At 41.2% G+C, this 24,764-nt stretch overlaps 2 protein-coding genes across 2 annotated transcripts; one reads left to right on the forward strand and one right to left on the reverse strand.

Moving 5' to 3' along the window:
* Positions 1–1,049: 1,049 nt before the first annotated feature.
* PCYOX1 (prenylcysteine oxidase 1) lies at positions 1,050–12,306 on the forward strand. The gene is made up of 6 exons (XM_047852510.1): positions 1,050–1,215; positions 2,291–2,497; positions 3,549–3,723; positions 8,671–8,882; positions 9,212–9,364; positions 10,017–12,306. Exons 1-6 carry the CDS (start codon positions 1,104–1,106, stop codon positions 10,673–10,675), a joined length of 1,518 nt encoding a protein of 505 aa, XP_047708466.1. The 5' UTR covers positions 1,050–1,103; the 3' UTR covers positions 10,676–12,306.
* Positions 12,307–13,419: 1,113 nt separating this feature from the next.
* On the reverse strand, positions 13,420–24,293 carry SNRPG (small nuclear ribonucleoprotein polypeptide G). The gene is made up of 4 exons (XM_047852512.1): positions 24,179–24,293; positions 20,839–20,861; positions 19,434–19,558; positions 13,420–13,612 (listed from the first exon to the last, which is right to left on the reverse strand). The coding sequence occupies exons 1-4, from the start codon at positions 24,208–24,210 to the stop codon at positions 13,562–13,564; spliced, it is 231 nt and encodes a 76-aa protein (XP_047708468.1). The 5' UTR covers positions 24,211–24,293; the 3' UTR covers positions 13,420–13,561.
* Between the last annotated feature and the right edge of the window lie 471 nt (positions 24,294–24,764).

Raw genomic sequence — 24,764 nt, forward strand, 5'->3', positions numbered from 1 at the left:
ACCTAGAACATCGCTTGCCACTCGGAACTCAAAAAAATTTGTCCAATGAATGAATGTTCTTTGCATTGGATTTTACACTCCCTTTTTCCAAGTTCAATCTTTCTTTATATTCAACTTATTTTCCTTCCATCCATACTATTCTACATATTCATATACTGGGTTTTTGTTTTGTTTTCTTTTTTGGAGGGGAGGTGAAGAGTGGAGATGGTGTAATTTTAATTACAGAAAGGGATCTTATAAACCCATCACTCACTCAGTCACTAGTTTTTCTCACCTATTTAAATTTTTTTAAATGTTTATTTATTTTTGAGAGAGAGAGAGAGAGAGACACAGTGTGAGCAGGGGAGGTGCAGAGAGAGAGGGAGACACAGAATCCGAAGCAGGCTTCAGGCTCCTTGCTGTCAGCACAGACCGGCTCCAACCCACAAACTGAACCCGGAGATCATAAGCTGAGCCAAAGTCCAGCTCTTAACAGACTGAGCCACCCAGGCGCCCGGATCCTACATTCTTTTTAATACTTGCATAATGTTCCATCGTGTGATATGGGCACACATGTCTGTCACTACTTTTCACCTTGGACGACCCCATCCCTGGTCTCCCTCATTTTCCCTTTCACCTACCACTATTTAACCATTCATTTTACGCTTATGCCCAACAGTCCCGAAACACAGTAACCACTCAGTAAGCATTTGTTGCTCCACAGTTCTGTTCTTGACAGCGATTTGCTTTGTGCATTCTTTGACAGGGAGAGGTTGAAGGGACAGAAGAGGGCAGTAGTGAAGAAGTAAGGTGCTTCACCTGAATAGATGGGGAGTAAGGCGGCGAGCTTGGGTGAGCCTCCGCCCCTGGTGCCTTTGTTAAGTCCCTGAAGCAGGGTGCGTTTCGGAGGGGCGAGGCCTGCCTGGGCACCGGGCTGACCACGCTTGGGAGCTCCTGGAGCGACGCGCAGAACTGGGATGCTGGAGCGCGCGCCGGCAGGAAGCGGACCTGGGCGGGGCTCGGAGGGGCAAGGCCGGCCGGGGGCGGGGCGTGCAGAGCGCGCAGACTCGCAGCAACTGGCCGACGGTGGGGCGCAAGGAGCTGACTGCTGCGCTCCGGTGGCCATGGGGCGCACGGCTGGGCAGCTCGGCTCGTCGCTTCTGGGGCTGTGGCTGCTGGTGTGCAGCTGGGGGTGCCCTGGGAGCGCCGAGCTGCGGGCCCCGCCGGATAAGATCGGTAGGTGAGGGGTGGGGCGGCGCGGGAGGGTTGCTGGAGCGCGCCCGGCTCCAGGCGGCCGCTGCGCAGTGCACCAGGCCCGTCGGCTGCGAAGCCCGCCAGGCCACGCGCTCTGAATCCTTCTCGGAGGTCATAGTCTTCTTGGCTCGCCACTGTCGATGCCCCAGGGACCGCGTCTTCCCGGGCGTGTCGATGTGCCCACTTGGGGAACGGGCCATGGAGGGGGCCTTGGGGTGGGCGGAGGGCAGCCAGGCGTCCCTGCAGCCCCTTGTTCTGGAGGCCTGGGGGCTGGGGAGGGGGAGGCCCCTCTTCTCATTCCCTTGCTACACCTTTGGGAGGCCAGTCTTCTGGTTTGTTCTGGAACTACGAGCCGCCTCGCTGTGCAGATGACAGGCGCACGCGGCCGTAGCACACTGAGCAGTGCCAACAAGCTGACCCTGTTTGCTTCCCTTGATAGGCTGAACTGGAACCCCATTTCCATCACCTGCTTTGCTGAGGTGGGCCTGCTCCTAGAGGCCCTAGCTTGCACAATTTCCCTATCTAGGGCTACTACACAGCGGCAATAATCCACTCTGAAGTTTCATTCATGGTTTTTGCTGCGTTTGTTTTGCTTTTTTTATTCCCGGTAAAGCTTTGTTTTGTGGGAACATTAACCTATCTGTGTTAATGAGACAGAACAAATCTTAGTAAAAATGGCGGCCACTTTATTGGAAATACGTGCTGGAAAGGCCCACCTCCTCTGTTCCCATGCGCTGGGCACAAAGAAGGGTGTGCAGATCCAGTGGTGCCTTGACAAAGAACTGTGAGAACCCTTGGGGATCTGGCAAAAAAAAAAAAATTCTAATGTCCATTTGCACGTGAATGTAATACCACTTTTGTCGGGGTGGGGGGGGGGTGGGCAGCGTCTGCCTAGATTCACAGTTTTAGCTTCACAGCAACTGTGACTTGCCTCCCGTGCCCAGCTTCCCTAAATTGGTGATTATAGCCTTAAGTAACATCTGTTATTCAAAAACAAAACCCACATAGCTGAGAGGGAAAGAAACTGTTCCTTTTTTTTTTTTTTCCCCACCCATAGCAATTATTGGAGCTGGAATTGGTGGCACTTCAGCAGCCTATTATCTGCGGCAGAAATTTGGGAAAGATGTGAAGATTGACCTGTTTGAAAGAGGAGAGGTGGGAGGCCGCCTGGCCACCATGACTGTTCGAGGGCAAGAATACGAGGCAGGAGGTTCTGTCATCCATCCTTTAAATCTGCACATGAAGCGTTTTGTCAAGGACCTGGGTATGTCATTTGGTCTTAAGAGCTAAGTGGATTTCTGTGTGACCATCCATGGATGTTTTTATCAGATAGGGATCTGAAGTTTTTCTGCTTTGCTAATTGTTTTTTACAGAGAAGTTGGCAACACTGTTTTCCTCACTTTGCTGCTAGCAACTAGTACAAGTACAAGCTTAGTTAGGAGCCACTTTCCCCGTAATGGGACACTAGTTATCTGTATCTTCAGTTATCTGGAATTACAGCCATTGGGTGGGGGCGGGGGTTGGGGGTGGGGTGGGGATGGTTGCTGTTCTTAGTTCTTAAACCTCTGGGTTCAAGCTGAAGAATCAAAGAATGGTTTGAGTCCGTAGAAACCTTGTGTACTCATTTTACAGCTGGGGAAATGAGGCCCAAAGTTTGAAATGTCTGGCTTAAAGTCACTCACACAGGCATGGGTGCAGACGTGTGCCTAGAACCTGGAACATATGACTACTTCTGTGCCACCAGAGGAGCTAGACAGGTTGTGAGGAAAGGCTAGCAGGTCTCTGCAGGCCCTTTGCTCAGGGAATATTGTGTAATTTATACCTCCTTTTAGTTATTTGAAATACTCAGTTATGCAAAATAGGATTTGCACAGGAATGGGGATGCCTCCTTTCTCTTTGCTGCCTTCCACATCTCCTGTGGTCTCTCTTTCCTTCCTGAGGACAAATGTATGCCAGGAGCAACTTATGCTGGTCATACTCCTGTCTAACATTTGTTTGGAAGTTGAATTCAGTTGGTATTCTGGCATTTTCCTTTTACTTTTTAGTCTTTTGCAACTAAAAATAGCCAGTCTAATTTTGACATATCTGCATGAGCATCTGACCCATCCTTTAGATATCTGCTTTTGGACAGTATAATGAATGAGCAGTGTATTACATGCTGTTCTAAAGATAGAGCTCCTTTAATATGTTTTCTGAGAACTGGGGGAAACCTGGAATTCACTCACTTCAGAGTATCCCTGATAGCTTCAGATTACCTTCTTTCATTTGGTCAACACAGAAACCACTGACTTAGCCAACCCTTTCTGTTTTTGCAGGTCTGTCTACTGTTCAGGGCTTTGGTGGCCTAATGGGGGTGTATAATGGAGAGACTCTGGTGTTTGAGGAGAGCAGCTGGTTCATAATTAACATGATTAAACTAATTTGGCACTATGGATTTCAGTCCCTCCGAATGCACATGTGGGTAGAGGATATATTGGACAAGTTTATGAGGTAATTTTTTCCCCTTCCATTTAACCTAAGACCTTTTAGTTAGATGGTCTTTAGAAATTCTAATTTCTTGAAACAGTTCTCTACCTAATTTTAAGGTCTGTTTGTAAGATTGTTAGACAAATGGTTTATATAAAGTATGCAGACCGTTTATCCACTTGAAAATTAAGAGTAATTTTTGCTTCCGACTGTATTCTGCAAATACTTATTTAGTTCTGCCACACACTCTTAAATCCTCTACAAATGTTAGCTTTGAATTCTTATGATACCTCTCTCAGGTATAGTTATTAGCTTCTTACAGATATGGAAGGTGGAGGCACAGAGGTTTCAAGTGTGCAAGTACACTCACCTAGTGAGTGGTGGAACTGGAGTTCCTACCCAGGCATTCTGGCTCCAGAGTTCTCACACTTAATCTCTGCACTGTGCTGACATTGTATGGATGAATGAGGTAATGTGTGTAAGAGCTGGTAGAAAGGACCACAAAACTTAAATTAACTTTAATTGTGACATGATGTTTCAGTGAGCCAGTAGCCTGAGGCAGAGTATCAGCTGTGTGCCCCAAGAATTTAAATTGATACTAAATTCCAGCACTGTTACAGGTAGTGAGAATACAGGTGCCACTCCCCACCCCCCTCTTTTAAAAATATTTTTATTTATATTTGAGAGACAGACGGCACAAATAGGGGAGGGGCAGAGAGAGAGGGAGACACAGAATCTGAAGCAGGCTCCAGGCTCTGAGCTATCAGCACAGAACCCGATGCGGGGCTTGAACTCCTGAACCATGAGATCATGGCCTGAGCCGAAGTCGGGACGCTTAACCCACTGAGCCATGCAAGTGCCCCTCCACTTTTTCTTCTTTAAGTGTTTCTGTATTTTCAAACTTTTCTGTGTATATTGTTTTGGTAATTAGGAAAAATAAAATAACTGGCCTAACTTTGAAAGACGCAGCCTTTTTCCCAAGGCCATTGGCCTGTGCTAATTTTTACGCTTGTTTACAATTTTAGATGCTGGAGAAATTCAGCTTGTAAGTGCTAATGATATTTCATTACTATGAATGTTTCAATGTAGTAAAATTGTTAAAAAAGGTAAAATTACATGTCATATGATTAAGTACTGATAAGGACAGATTTAAGGGTTGAGTAGGATAAATACACTCTAGCTTTTTAACTTAGGGTAGTTGGGGATTTCTCTTTCTTCCTTTAGTGTTTATTTTTTGAGACAGAGAGAGACAGAACATGAATGGGGGAGGGGCAGAGAGAGAGGGAGATACGGAATCTGAAGCAGCTCCAGGCTCTGAGCTGTCAGCACAGAGCCCGACGCAGGGCTCGAACTCACAGACTGCGAGATCATGACCTGAGCCGAAGTCGGAAGCTCAACCAACTGAGCCACCCAGGCACCCTAGGGATTTCTCTTTCTAAACATCACTGTTGGGATGATTCCTTGAACACCTTTCCAGTGGGCATATTAAGGTCAGCTACAGTGCAGATTATTTTAAAGTAGTAATCTTTCATTCATTCACCAAATATTGACTGCCTAATTATGTGCCAGGCACTATTCTGGATCCTGTGGATGTAGAACCTAGAACACATTCCTGTCCTCAAAGAATATACGTTCTAGTAGATAAGCAATAAACCAGTAACTAAGAAAATACATAGGACTTGGGTGGAAATAGCCAGTAACTTTGTAGAGAAGGTAGGTGGCGTGTTGCTGCATGCTCTACAGGAAAATCAAGTTCAGATGGCACCAGATGCAGACCTGCCTCTATCTGTTAGTTTTCTTACCAGTGGCTTGCTTGGCATGTAGAGAATTGCCCTGGGAGAAATTAAGAAATCACTTTTAAAGTGAATTCTGGATATTATAGTACTGTGAAAAAGACCCAGTGATGGGATACATAGATTATACTTTTTTGTTGTTGTTTAAGTAAACTCTACACCCAGCGTGGGGCCCTAACTCCTGACCCCAGAGATCAAGTCACATCATCTATGGACTGAGCCAGCCAGGCGCCCCTACTATTTTCAAATTTAGAAAACAATTACCAAACTTCCTTGAATTACTGCCTCTCTCTGGTCTTTAGTATTTGCTTACACATCAAATATATAGCACTGATCCTTATGTTGTTCAAAGGGCCATGCATCCTACATTTGTTTCTTCCAATAAATCAAGAACATAATGTTTACTTTTTGAGAGAGGGAGAGCACAGAGCCCAACGTGGGGCTCAATCTCAGACACTGGGAGATCGTGACCTGAGGGAAAATCAAGAGTCAGATGCATAACTGACTGAGCTACCCAGGTGCCCCTTAACATTTCTTGATCTGAGACTGATCCTTTCACTTACTCCTAACAAATATTTTGAATGTTTTACTCTTTTCTCTCTCTCCTTTCCCAAATCCAGTCTGTCTATAATCCTATCAGTTTTTAAATTTTATTAATTTTTTTTAATGTTTATTTTTTGATAGAGAGTGAGCAGGCGGGGTAGGGGCATAAGAGAGGGGGACAGAGGATCCAAAGTGGGCTCTGCTGACAGCAGCGAGCCCAATGTGGGGCTCGAACCTGTGAACTACAAGATCATGACCTGAGCTGAAGTCAGACATTCAACTGACTGAGCCACCCAGGTCCCCCAATCCTATCAGTTTTTAAAATGTATGTAGAATTCCATCACTTCTCACTAACATCACTGCTACACTTTGATGCAAGGCACTATTAACTCTTGTTTGTATCGATGGAGTAGCCCCCTGTGGTAGGCTGAATAATGCCTCCCTGCCCCTGCAAGATGTCTATACCCTAATCCCTGAAATCTGTGAATGTGTTACCTTTCATGATAAAAGGGACTTTGCAGAAATGATTTCATTGGGGATCTTGAAATGGGGAGGTCATTCTCACTTATTTAAGTGGGCCTAGTGTAATCACAAGAGTCCTTGTAAGAGGGAAGCAGGGGGATCAGAGTAGTAGGAAATGTGATGATGGGAACAAGAGGTTGGAAGGACGCTAGGAAGATGTCACAAGCCAAGGAATGCAGGTGGTTTATAGAAACTGAAAAAGGCAAGAAATGGAATCTTCCATCAGAAATTCCAGAAGGAACCAGCCTTACCAACACCTTGACCCACTACTTTCTGGCCTTCATGGTTTCTGATGAGTAAGCAGCTGTTAAATCTTATTGAGAATCCCTTTTTCTCTCAGTCTGTTTTCTCAAGTGAGAACTCAGTGTTTTCACCCTCTACTTTTTTTAAGTTCCTAGGGATTGATATGGTTGGAAGGAGTGATTTGTTTCTCAGTTTGGGCACTGGTATTAATTTTTCCCACAAAAATGTATTCAATGTTTTATATACTATACTCACTGGTAGATAGGAGGTAATACTGAAATGGATGTGACATTGTCCCTGCTCAAAACTTTACAACTCTGAGAGAAGAAAATTGTAAAAATTCTCCTCCTGGGATCACTGAGAGATCTTTCTTTGGCACCTATTTCTTCCTTTGTTTCATTACTTATCTGTGCATATGCCTTATTACCTATACCTAACTGTAAGCTCCTTGAGGGAGAGGAATCCTTTCTCATTTTTGTATCACTTGAAAAATAACTTTTCTCATTTTTTCACTTGAAAAATAACATTTTGAAGTCAGCATCAACTAATTTATGTGGATATTCTTTTAAGTCCGTGAAGTTCAAGAAAATATCAGGTGGGATTTTCTAAAAATTAAGCAATAGTGCTGAATGAGTGGCATGGGTACTGTGAACTGGGAAGTTGGGCAAAACTTTGCAGAGCAGGTGGGGTTCAAGCTGAAAGAAGTGTGTTCTGGTTGGAGAGAAGAGCTAATGTAGTGTTGGAGCAACATGCAGAGCATTTTCAGGTATCAGTGAATGGGTCAGGTTTGTTCAGGGGAGGGTAAGTGTGTGGTTGAGGGCACAGGGGGCAGCTTGTGCTTGAGCCTTCTACTTGTCATGAGACTTTCAGAGTTCTTTTACTTGTTTCTCTGTCTGCAGTTAGAGCAAAGGCAGTTAGACTTGATGAATTTGGCTCTAAAATACATTCCTTTTTTTTGGTCAGGAGTTTATTTACTAAGCAGCAGTAAGAAGTTAAAAAATGTTTTTTAAATCTTTATGAGAGAGAGACAGAGTACAAGCAGGGGAGGACCAGAGAGGGAGACACAGAATCTGAAGCAGGCTCCAGGCTCTGAGCTGTCAGCACAGAGCCTGAAGTGGGGCTTGGACCCACAAACTGCGAGTTTGTGACCTGAGCTAAAGACGAATGCTTAACCAACTGAGCCACCCAGGCACCCCACAAGTTGTTTTTTGCATAAGCTGATGACAAAAGATGTGTTTTAGGTTTCTGAGAGATTCATAAATGTTTCAAAGAAACAAAACTGGAAGCAGGTAGGTAGATCAGTTATTCAGCTTGGTAGTCTGAATATAAATCCTGAGTTAAGATCAGGGAAATGAGAATGGAGAGAGATGTTGTGAAGACTGGTAAGGTTTTCTTTTTTGATGGGAGAAGCAGAAGTGAAAATATTTAAATTTGGAATTAGATGAACTGAGGATGACTTGTGGGATGTTAGCAGTGAACGAACATCCCAGCCTACATTTTGGCTGGGATAGGGGGTGGGTGGAGAGGATCAAGCCTGGTGGAAAAGATAAAGTTTAATTTTAGAAATGTTTAACTGCTGCTGGAAGATAAAAAGTTGAAGGAGACATATGACATACCCACTTCTTTAAAAGTGCTCACAGTGACCTTATTAATGCAGAAGAGTATACAAGGACAGTGTCCTTCCAGAGGAGGTGGGAGTAGGGATGGGGATAAGAACTTCTGGGATACCCAGGGAAGATGGTGACTGAGGTGCATCTTACATGATAGGTAGAAGTTCAGTAGAAGGAGATATGAAAGTTTGAATCTTATGATGCAATTTCCCTTCCCATCTTGTTTGGTGTTTAATGGCTATTCCTCTTCTTTTCAAAAGGATCTACCGCTACCAGTCTCATGACTATGCCTTCAGTAGCGTAGAAAAGTTACTACATTCTCTTGGAGGGGACGAATTCCTTGGAATGCTTAACCGAACACTTCTTGAAACCTTGCAGAAAGCAGGCTTCTCTGAGAAATTCCTCAATGAAATTGTTGCTCCTGTCATGAGGGTCAATTATGGCCAAAGCATGAACATCAATGGCTTTGTGGGTAAGCCCAGGCTTGGAATATTATGGATATTAGCTCACAAAAGGGCTTACCTGATGTATGGTGACTCCTTACTTTAGGCTATGAATTAGAGAAGACTTACCTTTTTCTGAAACCTCAGACATTGTTGGCAAAATTGTGTATATGTAGATCTGTGCATTTTTAGGGGGAGAGAGTCCTTAGCTTTCATAGAGATTTTGCCCTCAGGGGCTATTTGGCAATGTCTGGAGACATTTGGAGTAGAACTCACCTGAATTGGGAAGAGAAAGTAGGTAGAGGGACTTTTACAGAGTCAGAATTAAAATACATTTTTTTTTTCCTACCACTGACAGGGGCAGTATCAATGTCCTGTGCGGATTCTGGCCTTTGGGCAGTAGAAGGTGGAAATAAACTTGTTTGCTCAGGGCTCCTTCGTGCGTCCAAAAGCAACCTTATAACTGGCTCAGTAATGTACATAGAGGAGAAAACAAGGACCAAGCGGACAGGTGAGCCTGAAATTCTATTTTATTGTTCCTGATTTCCCCTCTAGAAAATAATTGCTCAGGGAGAAAAACCACTCTTGTGTCATCTTGCACTCATTTCCAAATGATGGAATTATAAATTGTGTGTATGTTGTGCCACATAGAAATATTCCCAAATGCGCTCAAGTACAGTGGCATGTCTCCTTGGAATTAAAGAATAATCTCATTCTTAAAAGTAAAAATTCTGTATTTTTTTTTTTAATTTTTTTTTTTTCAACGTTTATTCATTTTTGGGACAGAGAGAGACAGAGCATGAATGGGGGAGGGGCAGAGAGAGAGGGAGACACAGAATCGGAAACAGGCTCCAGGCTCTGAGCCATCAGTCCAGAGCCCGACGCGGGGCTCGAACTCACGGACCGCGAGATCGTAACCTGGCTGAAGTTGGACGCTTAACCGACTGCGCCACCCAGGCACCCCAAAATTCTGTATTTTTTACTTACTGACAAGGTATTCCAAGAGTCAGACGCTTAACTGAGCCACCCCTGTGCCCCTAAACGTCTTTTTAATTCCTCAGAATTATACCTTAACTATTTTCTACTTTATTAACATAATTATTTTTGGAAGGTATAAAGTATAGTGTGCTAGAAAGACTAACATGAATGCTTCTTTCCTCTAGGAAATCCCACAAAGATGTATGAAGTGGTCTACCAAATTGGATCTGAGACACGTTCAGACTTCTATGATATCGTCTTGGTGGCCACTCCATTGAATCGAAAAATGTCCAACATAACTTTTCTCAACTTTGATCCTCCAATTGAGGAATTCCATCAGTACTACCAACATATAGTGACAACTTTAATTAAGGGGCAACTGAATTCAACTCTTTTTAGCTCTAGAGCCTTAGACAAATTTGATCTCAGTACAATCTTAACCACTGATAATTCAGATTTGTTCATTAATAGCATTGGGATTGTGTCCTCTGTAACAGAAAATGATAATCCTCAACCATCAACAGAAAGGGCGCATGTTTGGAAGATCTTTTCTCAAGAAATCCTCACTAAAGAACAAATATTAAAGCTCTTTCTGTCTTATGATTATGCTGTGAAGCAGCCATGGCTTGCATATCCTCGCTATAAGCCTCCAGAGAAATGCCCCTCCATCATACTCCACGATAGACTTTACTACCTCAATGGCATAGAGTGTGCAGCAAGTGCCATGGAGATGAGTGCCATTGCAGCCCACAATGCCGCTCTCCTTGCTTATCATCGCTGGAATGGGCACACAGACATGATTGACCAAGAGGACTTATATGAGAAACTTAAAACTGAACTATGAAATGATACTGATCACTTTCTTTTCCCCCTCCTGGTTCCAAATGGAATATCACTGGCAAAAAAGAACACAATCTGAGCAGAGATGATTTTGAATCTGATATTTTGCCATATATTAGTACTGTTTAACAAAAGTAATCCCAGTGAGTCATGAGAAAATAACAGGTTTCTAATTAAGCATGAAGGGGTTAACTACTATCTTTATACCATCTCCAAAATTTCTTAACTCTTAATATCTGCCAACAGTATAGAATCACCTGAAGTTTGTTAAGCATGTGGTTTCTCTAGCTCCTCTGGAGATTCTGATTCACTAGGTCTGGTGGGTGGGGGCCCTGGATTTATTTCAAGCTGAGCACTTGAGAAAGAATTTAAAGATGTTAACTTTTAGTTAAACTAGTTCATTTGTGCTTCACAGCTGGAAGTGACCTTCAGTCAGATAGTTAACACTTAACTGTTAGAGCTGGTATCCTATGCTTGGTTTTAATTTATACTTTTTCAAAGTAGATGTGCCCATGTAGAAGCCTTGACTTTCTGAATATTCTTTGGATTCCTTCCCCCCTGATTTTATTAGGGGTGAAATTCAGAAGCCTCAGGAGAACTTTGTCATACAAAAATCTCAAGTAAAATGAAAGCAAATATAGGCTATTGATTTAAGAAATTGGCAGTCTATTATCAAATCCTCACCTATGGAACTTTAAGAAATATTGAAAGACCCCCATGCAACCAGAGATTCTGATCTAATGGATTGAGGATAGGATCTCAGCATTGTAGCTAAAAAGTTTCTAAGGTGCAACCTGGGTTGAGAATCACTAATGTGGGGGTTTAAGATGTCTCCAAAGGGTTTTTAGTGCCTTAAAAGTCCCAAGAAACTGAATGCATTATCAAAGGTTCATTTTTGTGAAGAATCATTTCTCTCAATAAGAACTCTAGTAGTAATCTTGATAGTAAGCACTGACAGACAAGAGGCAACTTAGATTTCTCCAGAGCAGTTGACACTAGGAGATCCAGAATGACACCACAATCAAATCCAGCATTATGTTCAAACTTAAATGCTTCTAAAACTACTGTAGCATTTGGGGTGAGAAACCGGTTGCTGAAATCTTGTTTTTAAGGCAGTTCTCAACTTTGGCTGCACACTGGAATAATCTGTAAGAGTTTAAAGCTTCTCAAATGATTCTAATATGCAACCAAACTTAAGAACCAGTTCTACATCTATCCTACAAAGATCATCAATGGCTGTCTCTCTAGTCACTAGTAGGACAAAACAAGTAAAAGCTTGTGAATTCTAAAAGTAACTACAACAGAACTAATAAGTATCGTTGAGACAAAAAAGTCCATCACCAGATTATGGCAGTAGATATTCAGCAAAATGATATTGATTCTTACTTAAAATGATTTTGTCTCTACTATAATTGTGAATATTAATATGCTGATAAAACTGCCAAGATATATTTGATGTAAAGGCGGTGATTAAATCTATGCTCTGTCAAAAGGTCAGCTTTTTAAAAATTTTACTTGTTAAGACGCAGTCACATTTTTTTTCCCTGTGGTTTTAATGAAGACAATATTGTAGAGAATGTAATATTGTGTTATATATATGCTAAAGATTGGTGAATAAAAACTGGTAATAGTTAATTTCTATTACTCACAGACTTGTTTTGTGATATCTGTATTTACTTACCAGAACCCCAATTTAAAATGTTGCTGTTGTATCTGATTGTTTTCCAAAAGGGCACTGGAAATTGCTTCCTCCAAGAGCAAAACACATTATCAACATATCAAGCATAAGATGAAAACATGCATCTCTGTTAAGTTCCTACGTGATGCTCTTGGTCTAGGAAGCATGCTTAGTACAACCAGTTCTATAATTTAGCTCTATGTGGTTGCAAAAAATCCCTGTCCATATCAGTGAAAATTTAAAGAGCTGCCAGAGAAGAGTAAAAATGTACTAGACTTGACATCAATTCCCCTTATTGGGATTAAGTTGGTTTAATCGCTCTAGCTATTTTGTTGTAAACATTTTTTTATAAACCAGAAGAAACATTTTAGAGATACATATAAGCCATCCATTATGTTGTGGTTTGCAAATATCTTACATACTCACCCGAATATACATTTTATACAGTGTTAAAGTGATTTAAGATTTGCAGGCTTTTTTACCAGATCACAAAAAGTACAGCATCTGCTTGGTAGGTTTCTTGAAGTTAGGTTTATGATATTACCATCTGTAATGTATCTTTTCATCTGAGTTTGTGCGCCATAAAATTTATGACCTAGATGAATATATTATGGGCAGCATTATTTCTATTCTTTATACTCTACAAAGAACCACAAAACACTGGAATGTTTTTCTCTAGAGTTCTATTTCTATTCTTGTATTCAAAAAATCTTCCCTGTTTATGTTCAAAATAAACAACTATATCGTTACTTCCTGTGTTTTACTTCAATTGCAGTATACGTGGAATATAGATGTACTTGGAAAAGAGTACATCAAAACTACTACAAGAGTTTTGAAAATTACGGTTAATGTTTCAGAAGAAATCTGCTCAGGTTTGCAGGTTCTTTATCTTTCCATTAAAAGATGAAAAAAAGCCATCCTAGCCATGCTTCACATTTAATCAGATTCTTCAATATTAATGCATAAAAGCTTTGGAATAAATCAGTCTCAACCAGGAACAGTTTGTGTTAGAAAAAACTAGAGTAAAAGCTAACATTCAATTTTCCATGTTCGGAATGTCTGAGAAAGCATTTTTTGACTATTAAAAAAGTTTATTTAACAAAAAAGTTCAATATGAAAATGCACGACCTGATTTTTATATTGTAGTAAAACAGGTGCTATGAAGGGGACACGTGGAAGCAGTTGGTTTCTTCTGGTGAACACACCCATTGTTTATACTCGTTCCAAGGCTTCTAACATGATGATACTATTTCCTCGAATTACCTTAAAAAAAAAAAAAAAAACAAAAAAAACCCACACAGTTTATTTGACATACTGATGAAAGAATTTTCACAAAATTAATGGTTTTTCAGTATTAAAAATCAGTTGTGAGGCCTTTTTTCAAGACACAGGGTTATTATTACATAAATCTTAATTATGACAAGAAGCTACTAAGCCCTTTGTAAAAAAGATGTACATTTTCTAGATTTAATAAGACTAACAAGTACTCTTGAGATGTCAAGTCCCCATAACTCATTTCATCTTCTAAACTGCAGTACTCAACATGTTCCTCTCGGTCCCAAGGAATCTGTTAAGTCAATAGGATAAATGTACAGAATATGTCAGTTTAGGGGTACAAGATTATTTAGGGAAGAAACCAGGATGGAAGTTGTGAAAAATATGCTTTATGAAGATGGCATTTAGTTGGGTCTTGAAAATGGGGTAGATTTTTGACAGGAAGACCAGAAACTCTAGACAAAACCAAGATGAAAAAGTATAGGGGGATAAGGAAAGGCTCTAATTTGAATGCAGTAAAAGGTTATGACAGGAAATGGGAAACAAAGACAGTCTGCACTCAAATCTTAGAAGACTTCAAACACCAATGTTAAGATACTTGGAGGACATCATAAAACCATATAAGACAGTGAAGTTTCACAGTTGAGGGAATAACCACTGTTCTGGCAATAAAAGAATTGGAGCTTAGAGGCAGGAAGAGAAGTTATAAAGAGCACAGTGCTTAATCAGTAATCATTCTGCAAACGAAGATAAGGAAGGATATTTATGAGCATAGGTGAAATGGCCAGTAACAGTTCAAGAGAGTTAGAATACAAGGGGCAGAAAAATACGTCAAACTAGAAGGCAAGGGGACTTCGAAAATAAGGAGCCCCTGGTGGACTGTAGATCACACTGCAATCACAGATCAGGTCCAGTAGAGCTGGCGAGGTGAAAAGACAGGAGGGGGATGAGAGGAAATACTAGAAATGGAAGCATTCTGATTAGGATTAAAAGTGGAGCTATGCCTATAGGCAGCTGAAGTAAAAATAGCTGTAACTTGTTCTTTTCTCCCCTCATTCTATTTGCTTTATTTATCATATACATTGTTATGGTCTTCCTCGGGAAAATGTCATTTATTTTAAAAAAATTTTTAATGTTTACTTTTGAAAGAGAAAGAGAGCGAGCGTGAGTGGGGGAGGGGCAGAGAGCGAGGGAGACAGACTCTGAAGCAGGCTCCAGGCTCTGAGCTGTCAGCACAGAGCCCGATGCAGAGCTCGAACCCACAAACTGCGTGATCATGACCTGAGCCAAAGTCGGACACTTTGAGCCACCCAGGGGCTGTGAAAATGTCATTTCTATGAGGGCAGCTGCAGTATCCCCAGTGCCTAAAGCGGTAGCAGGCACAGAGAGGGCTCAGTAAGTCCCTGTTAAATAAACAAACTTGCGTGTGATTACTGCAGCTGACAGATCGGAAAGGAACAATGTCTTGGAGGTGGGAGTGTCTTGGAGCCTGGCAGATACAAACAGCAATGAGCATGATGAGAAGGTGGCAAAGAAGTAAAAAGCAGCATGAAAAAAGAACAATGTCCTGAAAATAGGGACTGAAGGAGCCTATACACTTTTACTCTAAGTTAGGAATAAAAATCTAAGGGGCGCCTGGGTGGCGCAGTCGGTTAAGCATCCGACTTCAGCCAGGTCACGATCTTGCGGTCCGTGAGTTCGAGCCCCGCGTCGGGCTCTGGGCTGATGGCTCAGAGCCTGGAGCCTGTTTCCGATTCTGTGTCTCCCTCTCTCTCTGCCCCTCCCCCGTTCATGCTCTGTCTCTCTCTGTCCCAAAAATAAATAAACGTTGAAAAAAAAAAAATTAAAAAAAAAAAAAAATCTAAACAACATGCTTATTTAGTTCTCAGAGTTTTAATTCCTGGGTTATTTGCAACAGATGGTGAATATCAGATTTCACTGATCAAAGCATGAAAAACTACTAGCTTTCTTTGCTCTCTGCTAAATGTGTCCCTTTCTTTTTTTTTTTTTAATTTTTTTTTTCAACATTTATTTATTTTTGGGACAGAGAGAGACAGAGCATGAACGGGGGAGGGGCAGAGAGAGAGGGAGACACAGAATCTGAAACAAGCTCCAGGTTCTGAGCCATCAGCCCAGAGCCTGACGCGGGGCTCGAACTCACGGACTGCGAGATCGTGACCTGGATGAAGTCGGACGCTTAACCGACTGCGCCACCCAGGTGCCCCTAAATGTGTCCATTTCTGCTGACCCCTTTCCCTAGAAGGGGAGGATGGCAGAGAAGTTATTTCATATAACTCAAACGTTCAGATCAGAGGCTTTTGGGGGCATTAAAAAACAAAATAACACTGTCATTCTCATCAACATTTTCTAAAATGGTAGGTATTGCACACTTCTTTGTCCTCTCACGTAATACACAAAATAAGGCTAGTGAGTGGACACCTTTGTTATATAGTAATTCTCCTCTTTTCTCATTGTGTTTAGGCCTCATTCTCCAAATCAAACTGGAACCATCAGGTCTAGAATTCCATAGTGCTCCTTGTGTGCTTCAAGGCTAGTTTTTGCAAAGTGTTGCAAAGGCTTTTTGTCTCTTGAAAGGGCAGAGCTATCTAATAAAGAATACAAACCTAAAATGGAGCTATAGAACCACAAAGCTAGTAGGAACTCTTGAACTATGCAGCATCTTAATATAGAATTTTTACTACATTCTTAGGGGAACTCTAGGGATGGAGTAGAATCTTGAAGACAGAAGTGAGGCCACTGACAACTCTGGGGATATCTCAGAAGAGGCTAGTTGAGACATCATTAGGTAATTATCCAGTTAACAGATACAGATTACCGCCCCTTCAGAACACACACATTTCTTTTAAAATTTATTTATTTATTTTGAGAGAGGGAGAGAAAGAGCACAAGTATGGGAGGGGCAGAGAGAAGGAAAGACAGAATCCCAAGCAGGCTCAGCTTTGTCAGCACAGAGCCCAATGCGGGGCTCAAACCCACAAACTGTGAGATCATGACTTGAGCCGAAATCAAGAGTTGGACACTTAATTGACTGAGCCACCCAAGTGCCCTGAACACACACTACTCTAAATATAATAGTATAAAGTCATTTCAATGGCCTCAGTGGGTCAATGACTTGAACAAGGGAATAACAAAGGCAATGTTTGGCTTTGCCAAACAACTTGTAAAAACAAAACTAACCTATTTGTTTCCCTTCTTTCAACCTCAGAAAAGCCATCCTTGCATTTTCTTTAGAATGTCTTTTTATTAAGGACAACTGATAGGTTATCATTATTTCACTTTCCAAGTGCTAATCAGCTGCAAGTATTGCCTACTAACACAAACATTTTTTTGGTCACACAACAAGCATCAGAGGTGGAAGAGCTGATTGCCTAACACAGTAAGTAGGTACTCATTATCTGAATGACTTTGAGATGGCACTGCTTTTAACCAATTTCTGTGTAACAATTAAGGCCATGAAAATTTAGGGGGAAGGGGTGCCTGGGTGGCTCAGTCGGTTAAGTGTACGACTTTGGCTCAGGTCATGATCTTGTAGTTTAGTTCAAGCCCCGTGTCCGGGCTCTGTGCTAGCCTGGAGCCTACTTTGGATTCTGTGTCTCCTCCTCTCTCTGCCCCTCCCATGCTCATGCTCCGTCTCTCAATAATAAATAAACGTTAAAAAAAATTTAAAAATTCAGGGGGAAAATTTTGAGACAGATGTATGATCTAGGTTCGATTCCTTCTCTGATAAAATTCCAAGAAGTGTCACACAAATCTCTGAAACCTTGTCTTCCCAAATTAGAGCAGACTTTTAAAAAGTTTTATTTACTTATTTATTTGAGACAGAGATGGGGGGGGGGCAGAGGGGCAGAGACAGAGGGAGAGAAAGTCCCAAGAAGACAGAGCAGAGACTGACTTGAGGCCTGGACTAACGAATCGTGAGATCATGACCTGAGCTGAAATCAAGAGTTAATCGACTGAGTCAGCCATGTGCCCCAGAACTGACTTTTAGACATCAAAGTCATTATTGAATCTTTTTTAACAAATCTGTTGAGATATGAACTAAAAATCAAAACTACCCTCTTAGAATCAATATTTCTGTATTTGTAAGAGGAAGGGCTAGAGAAAAATCTTGGGACTATTTAAGAACTGTTTTTAGAAGAAACTAGGTGCTAATGATTTGTCCACAGTTTTATTCATTTTCAATAGAAGTTCAAGGAAAATATACCTTAAAAGGAAGGTCAATTTGCATAAAACTTGGAGGGGGAGGGGAGTCTCCCCCGTCCCTATCTAGAGACTGACTCTAAGCTGTTTTTCCAGCCCTGACCATCAATGTTTTTCAAATGGAAAAGCATTTGCAAGAAGCACTAACATACACTTTGGAAAGAGTGATTAAAAATTGTGAGGCATGGGCACTTGAGTGGTTCAGTTGGGTAAGTGTCTGACCCTGATTTATGCAGTGCAGAGCCTGCTTGGGTTTCTCTTTTCTCTCTCTCTCCCTCCCCCTCCCTTCCCTTTCTTCTCCCTCCCTCCCCCTCTCTCTCTTTCCTCCTCTCTCTGCCTCTTCCCTGCTCTGGTGTGCCCATATGTGCTCTCTCTCAAAATAAATAAATAAATAAACTTAAAAAAAAAAAAAAAAAAAGGCAAGGCTAAGAATTATGAACTTTTACCACCTTTTAGAGATCTTTATGTTCAGTAATTTGCTAAAGCAGAAGTTGTCCTTTTTAATTTACTTTTCCCAAGAAACCTGGGGCTTACCACTTACTGCGTATATTGTCCTGTGCTGGACAAAGAGTAGAGTTCAAAGTCTGGGTTTTGTTGACAAACATCAAAAACTTTCTCAGTAGCCATACCACCATGCCCTAATGAATATAGAAATGTTTACTCCTATAATTGTTTCTGGGTTTTTTCCTATTTTCTTTCATGTGAATGGCTGTCACTGTGATCATCCCTTGCAACTTTTACCTTGGCCACTTTAAAAAAAAAAAAAAAAAAAATCTTTTTTTTAAACATTTATTCATTTTTGAGAGACATGAGTGTGAGGGAGGGAGGGAGGGCCAGAGGGAGACACAGAATCCAAAGCAGGCTTCAGGCTCTGAGCTGTCAGCAGAGTCCAATACGGGGCCTGAACTCACAGACCAGGAGATCATGACCTCGGACGCTTAGCCAACTGAGCCAACCAGGTGCCCCTACCCTGAAGGCCACCTTTAAATTTGGGTGTGACAAGTCAGAAAATCTGGGTTTAATTATACACACAATTAAAATCAAAAAGTATGATTTGGCCTGGCAGATTTGGATCACATGGGCACTTGTTAGATAAAATCTTAAAAAACAAAAATGTAGATTCTATGTAACCTCTACACCCAACGTGGGGCGCAAACTCACAACCCCGAGATCAAGAGTCACATGCTCTTCTGGCTGAGTCAGCCAGGCACCCCAACAGAACATGCATTTTATAAGAAGATTTTCTGGGAATTCATAAGCATGTTAAAACTGACTATAACGAAGGACTGACTTTGGCCTCTATTATAAAGACTTTACTAAAGCAAAGTCAAAAATGACTTCCTACTATTGTTTCAAATCCAAGAACTTCAGAGTGTTCTGCGTAAGATTCAGATCTAACCTACAGGAATGGAGATTACATCACAGCTGAATGACTGCCATATGTCCAACTAAATGGGAGATGGAAAGTTTAATCTTGCCTGTTATTTTCCTAATTCCATTTTACCCCAAGACTTTAATAGAAGGGAAATTAATCCTTATTCCAAGATAAATACAAAATCTCCAAGAGAAACCTTCTATCTTTACTTACCACCATTCCAATATTGTTCTGTTGCCCACTAGTTGCCATCTCCACACATTCATCTATCACAAGATTCATAAAGGGATCGAACCCCCGCAATATTCCTTGGACATGTCTGCCACCATTTAATTTCACTATAAAATGGGAAAAAGAAGTTTAATAAAACTGACCATTAAATATCAACCGTTCATTAAAAATTAAGTGGAATAAAACTCAGGTACCTGAGATATATAATCCATTGTCCTTATTATCTACCAAGAAGTGTGCTACACATTTCACGTTTAATTCCATGTTTAAACTTACCAAAAAAAAAAAAGGGGGGGGGGGCGCCTGGATGGCCCAGTCGGTTGTGTTCGACTTTGGCTCAGGTCATGATCTCATAGTTCGTGAGTTTAAGCCCAATGTCAGGCTCTGTGCTTATGGCTCAGAGCCTGGAGCTTGCTTCAGATTCTGTGTCTGACCAATCACACTTGGTCTCTCTCAAAAATAACAACAACAACAACCCCCCCCACCCCCCGCCAAAATCCAGGTACGGGAATGGGTGAAATAGATGACGGGGATTAAGGAGTGCACTTGCCATGATGAACACAGGATAATGCATGGAAGTGCTGAATCACTATACTGTACACCTGAAACCAATATAACACTGTATGTTAACTATTTTGGAATTAAAATAAAATTTTAAAGAAAAAAAAACTTATGAAAATCGTATCCAGTAGAATTATCATAACTTTTTATGAGGGAAATGAAGTATAGAGCTTCTTAAGAAACTGGTTCAAGGTTTTACAAGTACTGTGGGCTAGAACTGGAATTCAAAGGGAAGGCTGCTTGCCTTTGAAGCCCTGGTCTTAACTCCTATATACTTCAAGTACTGTACAGGTCAGATTTTTAGTCATAGTCCAAGTCCTTTGCTTTAAAGGAAAAAAGGTTGATAAATTTTCAAATATCACAAAATAGGAAAATCCCATTAATTTTGTCTAAGTGAGGGAGGGCTTCTAGGAAATAGTACTGTGAAATCTGTTAACTATCAGAAATTAGGGGGGTGCTTGGGTGGCTCAGACAGTTAAGTGTCTGACTCGATTTTGGCTCAGGTCATGATCTCACGGTTCATAGAATTGAGCCCCACAATGGGCTCTGCACTGACAGTGTGGAACCTGCTTGGGATTTTCTCTCTTCTTCTCTTTGCCACTCCCCTATGCACTCTCTCTCTCAAAATAAAAAGACAAACATTAAAAAAGATTAGATAACAGAATTGCTTGTGTAAGATTTCAATAAACCTGCTTAATTAATGGATGTGAATTAGAGGTCCTGTGTGCTGTAAATCTTTATAAAGTTGCTCCAAACATTATATTGCCAAGACACATGCAGAAAGCAACTAACTAAAAATGAAACAAAAGACCCCCAAAAAACTTACATGATAATTTCTTGTCCATAAATCTGAAAAAGCAAAAAGGGGTAAAATTATATAAATTATTAAAAAAATTTAAGCATAAATAAGCACAAAAGTAGGTACAGTCAATATAATTTGTTAAAATTGGACAATAAAAATAATGAAACTTAAAATAGCAAAAACCTTGTACTGCTGTAAAGGAGGCAGGAATAAAGGGGTACCTCATTTAGCACTTACACAGAGAAATAGAACTTAGGAAGGGGCAAGATAATAAAAATGGAATGGATTTAGAATATATTAATGTACATCAAATGAGTCTTTATCCTGATACGAATTACAAAAACATTCTTGTTGTTCAATACCGACCTAATTTTTGATGACTGGACTTTACTATACTTAAAGATTTCAAAATTATATTTGGGGCGCCTGGGTGGCTCAGTGGGATGAGCGTGTCTGACTTTGGGTCAGGTCATGATCTCATGGTTTGTGAGTTCAAGCCCTGTATCAGGCTCATGGCTGTCAGCATGAAGCCTAAGCTTTGGATCCTCTGTTCCCCTCCCCGCTCAAAAATAAACATTAAAAAAAAATTTAAGTTTTAGAGCCCAACATGGGGCTCTAACTCACAACTCCAAGATCAGGTGTTGCATGCTCTACCAACTGAGCCAGTCTGGTGCCCCTTGATGACTGGATTTTATAGCCATAACAAAAACAAAGATGTGTTTAGATTTTGGTCATTAGCAAAACCAAAGCTGTGAGAAAACTAGAAGGTAATAAAACTATATCCAAATCAATAGCTATTTTATATTTGAGACAATAAGGAGCGTTCTTTAATATTAAGCATCAATCTTAAGTGTTCAAAATATTCCTCAACACTTAAGTATTTTTTAGCAAAATAAATACATATCTTGAAGCTTTAAAAAAAAATCTGGATTAAACAGGGAAATCCCATCTCAGCAGGATATTATGAGAATACTAAGCTATGTAGTCAAACCAGTTTTTCCCTCTTCCAGTTACAGGCTACAAAATATGAAATTTCATGCAATTTTAATGCAGAACATATCATGGGAGAATTTAAATATAAATGACAGGCCTGACAAAAGGGGTGAGAAGACACACAAATAAAAATATTTAGTATGGTAATTTTAATATGATACATACAATGCAACATAACACACATTACTTAATCTTTATGATGACTATATAAAGTTATATATTGTTATTACCACCACTGTATAGATGAGGAACTAGGTCTCAGAAAGGTTAAGTAAATTGCCCAAGGTCAGAGCAGGTGAGAAAGTTTAAGCAAATACAAATGGTTCATTTTTGGCTGGAGAATAGGGCAAATATTAGTGTGTGTAATATTTGGTGCTTGGATTTCAGATGGAGGAGCTTGAATGCCGGGTCAAGAACTCTGGACTTTACCATGCAGACGGTGATAAATTAGTAAAACAGAGTCCAGTCTTTGGCAAGACTACTGTGGCAGCAATTTTTAAGAGGTGGGAGGGAGAATTTGGTTAGGCCTCGGTATCTTGACCTCCACATTAACATCTGGGGCCAGATAATTGTTGAAGGATGTCCAGTGCATTGTACAATGTTGAACAACATCCCTGGCCTCTACTCACTAGATGCCTGCTGACAGAACCTGAATTCCTAGCCCCTAGTTAAGAACTACTGAGTTAGGCTAAACCAGAAGGAGGGCATAAAAGATGATATTTATGAGACGGTAAAGGAAAAAAAAAAAATTGAAGGTCATTGTCCAGGTAGGTCTCAAAGGACTTCACAACACATGAAATGTAGAGATGAGAAAAATATTAAAGCTAGTTTCATCCTCTGAAATTCTCAAATAGGAATCTAACATTACACGTAGAGAACGACTCTTTTGTTAAAAAATAATCACCATTTTACCAGTTCTTGATAAATCCAGGGTACCTGTAAGATTTTATCAGCTCATCAATAAAAGAGTAAGTTTCAGATTAGCGTTTTCACAATAATTTTGATTTTTCTTAAAGTTAGGCTTATAATTTTTGCACAAAATGGCTTTGATACAAATGTGCATTTAAATGTAAATATGACCTTTCAATTAAGTCTGACTTCTTTATGGAGCTGGAACTATACAGAGGCCAGATGGCTTTCTCCCAAATTGATCCCTGAAACAATTTTGTATCTGTTGTGTTATCCAACTACTACCTGCAGAATTCTGGCATTACATGGTCTAAACAGGATAGAGACATATTTAGGAGGCATGGAACATGTTAAGTTCAGTCAGGCGTGTTTGAAGAGGTTAAAACTTCAAACTGCGTCTATCTTAAATAGGAATATCCTGTTTGGAGTTGATTTTACTGGGTGCAGGAAAAAAAACCAAAACCCTAGTCTTCTCTGACAGGAAAAAAACCCCAAACAAACAAGGAAGGTTCTCACACAGCTGGTAACAGAGCCAGGTATCAAATGACATTCACATTTAACTTAAGCACAAGAAAGCAAAAGAAAGGAATAGGATTTCCAAATTAAAGCTCAAAGTTGAGGCATCTGAGTGGCCCAGTCGGTTATGCGTGGGGCTCTTGATTTCTACTCAGGTCATGATCTCAGTCTCCTAAGATGAAGCCCAGCAGGCTCCTCGGTGCTGGAGTCTGCTTGAGAACCTTTCCCCCTCTGCCCCTCTCCTGCTTACAACTCTCTCAAACAAAACAAAACCTCAGAGACAGCTATAAACTAAAAAACTAAAGTGGCTTTATAGGGCATGCCTGGGTGGCTCAGTAAGCTAAGCATCCCACTCTTGGTTTCAGCTCAGGTCATGACACTAGGGTTGGTGAGCGGGAGGCTCGCCTCTGACTCTATGAAAGTGCAGAGCCTGCTAGGAGGGATTCTCTCCCTCTCTTTCTGCCCCCCACCCCCGTGCTCACTCTCTCAAAACAAACTTAAAAAAAGTGCTTTTGACTCCTCACACAATATTAAGCACGTCCATTCTGCCCATCTTAGTTCTTTGTATATAAATTACTCTCCAGCCACCTTATCTAGAACTTAACACTATTCAAGATGTTCAACAAAGAATGGCACCCCAGATCTCCAAGCAAAGGAGAAAGAGCGTGAGAGTGCGTTGGGAGACGTGGGCTCGGGAGATACAGCTAGAGAGGCGAGAAGACAGTACAGAGGCGCCTTATCTGTCAGTGATAACCAAGCCACGCAGACCAAGCCTAAACGAGAGGTCTGCGCGGGCTTCAGGCACAGGCGCGAGACGCTCCCAGGCTCTCCGCGGCCTCGGCCCGAATACGCACGCCAGGCACACTGGAGGAAATGGAGAAGGACCTAAGTAACTCAAAGCACGGAAAGAAGCTACTACTTAGACGCAGGCCTCTCACATACTTACTTTTTCAACTCGGGTGGGTGAGCTTTGCTCATGATGCTTACTCGGCGAGCTCAAAGATGCCTCCAAACGGAATTCGTGGAATCCTTCACGCTCCCGCGTTAGGCCCGGCGTTTTGCGTCTGACGTCACCAATCCCGTCAGCCAATCCATTGTTGGCGGATTTCACATTTTACCTCGCGATACTTACGGCTTAGGGGGAGGCCTTAACTCGCCTATCACGCTCGAGCTTTCGGTTGCGTCGCCAGCGATTGGTCAAGAAGGGGTGAGGGGTGGGGCCTCAAGTTCGCGTCTCAATTCCGTTTCCTCGTGTGTAAGATTGGTTTAACGGTTCAGTCTCTAGCTTTTAGGCGAAACCACTTAATCCCCTTCTTTGTGCATTGTTTCGGTTATCTTCTTCAATATACTAAGTGAATCTAGGTTCTGGAGGAGCAGGCCCTTAATTTCTTTGGCGTATATTCCTACATATTGTCATGGTAAGCCTAGGGTTCAGTAACATCAATTAAAGACCCCTGGACACCAGAGAAGTTGGGTGATTGGCCTCAGTTTCTAAGAACTTTAATCTATAGCGTGGAAGTGTATTCCCTGAC

This window comes from Prionailurus viverrinus, chromosome A3, assembly GCF_022837055.1.
Source record: "Prionailurus viverrinus isolate Anna chromosome A3, UM_Priviv_1.0, whole genome shotgun sequence".
Classification (NCBI taxonomy): domain Eukaryota; kingdom Metazoa; phylum Chordata; class Mammalia; order Carnivora; family Felidae; genus Prionailurus; species Prionailurus viverrinus.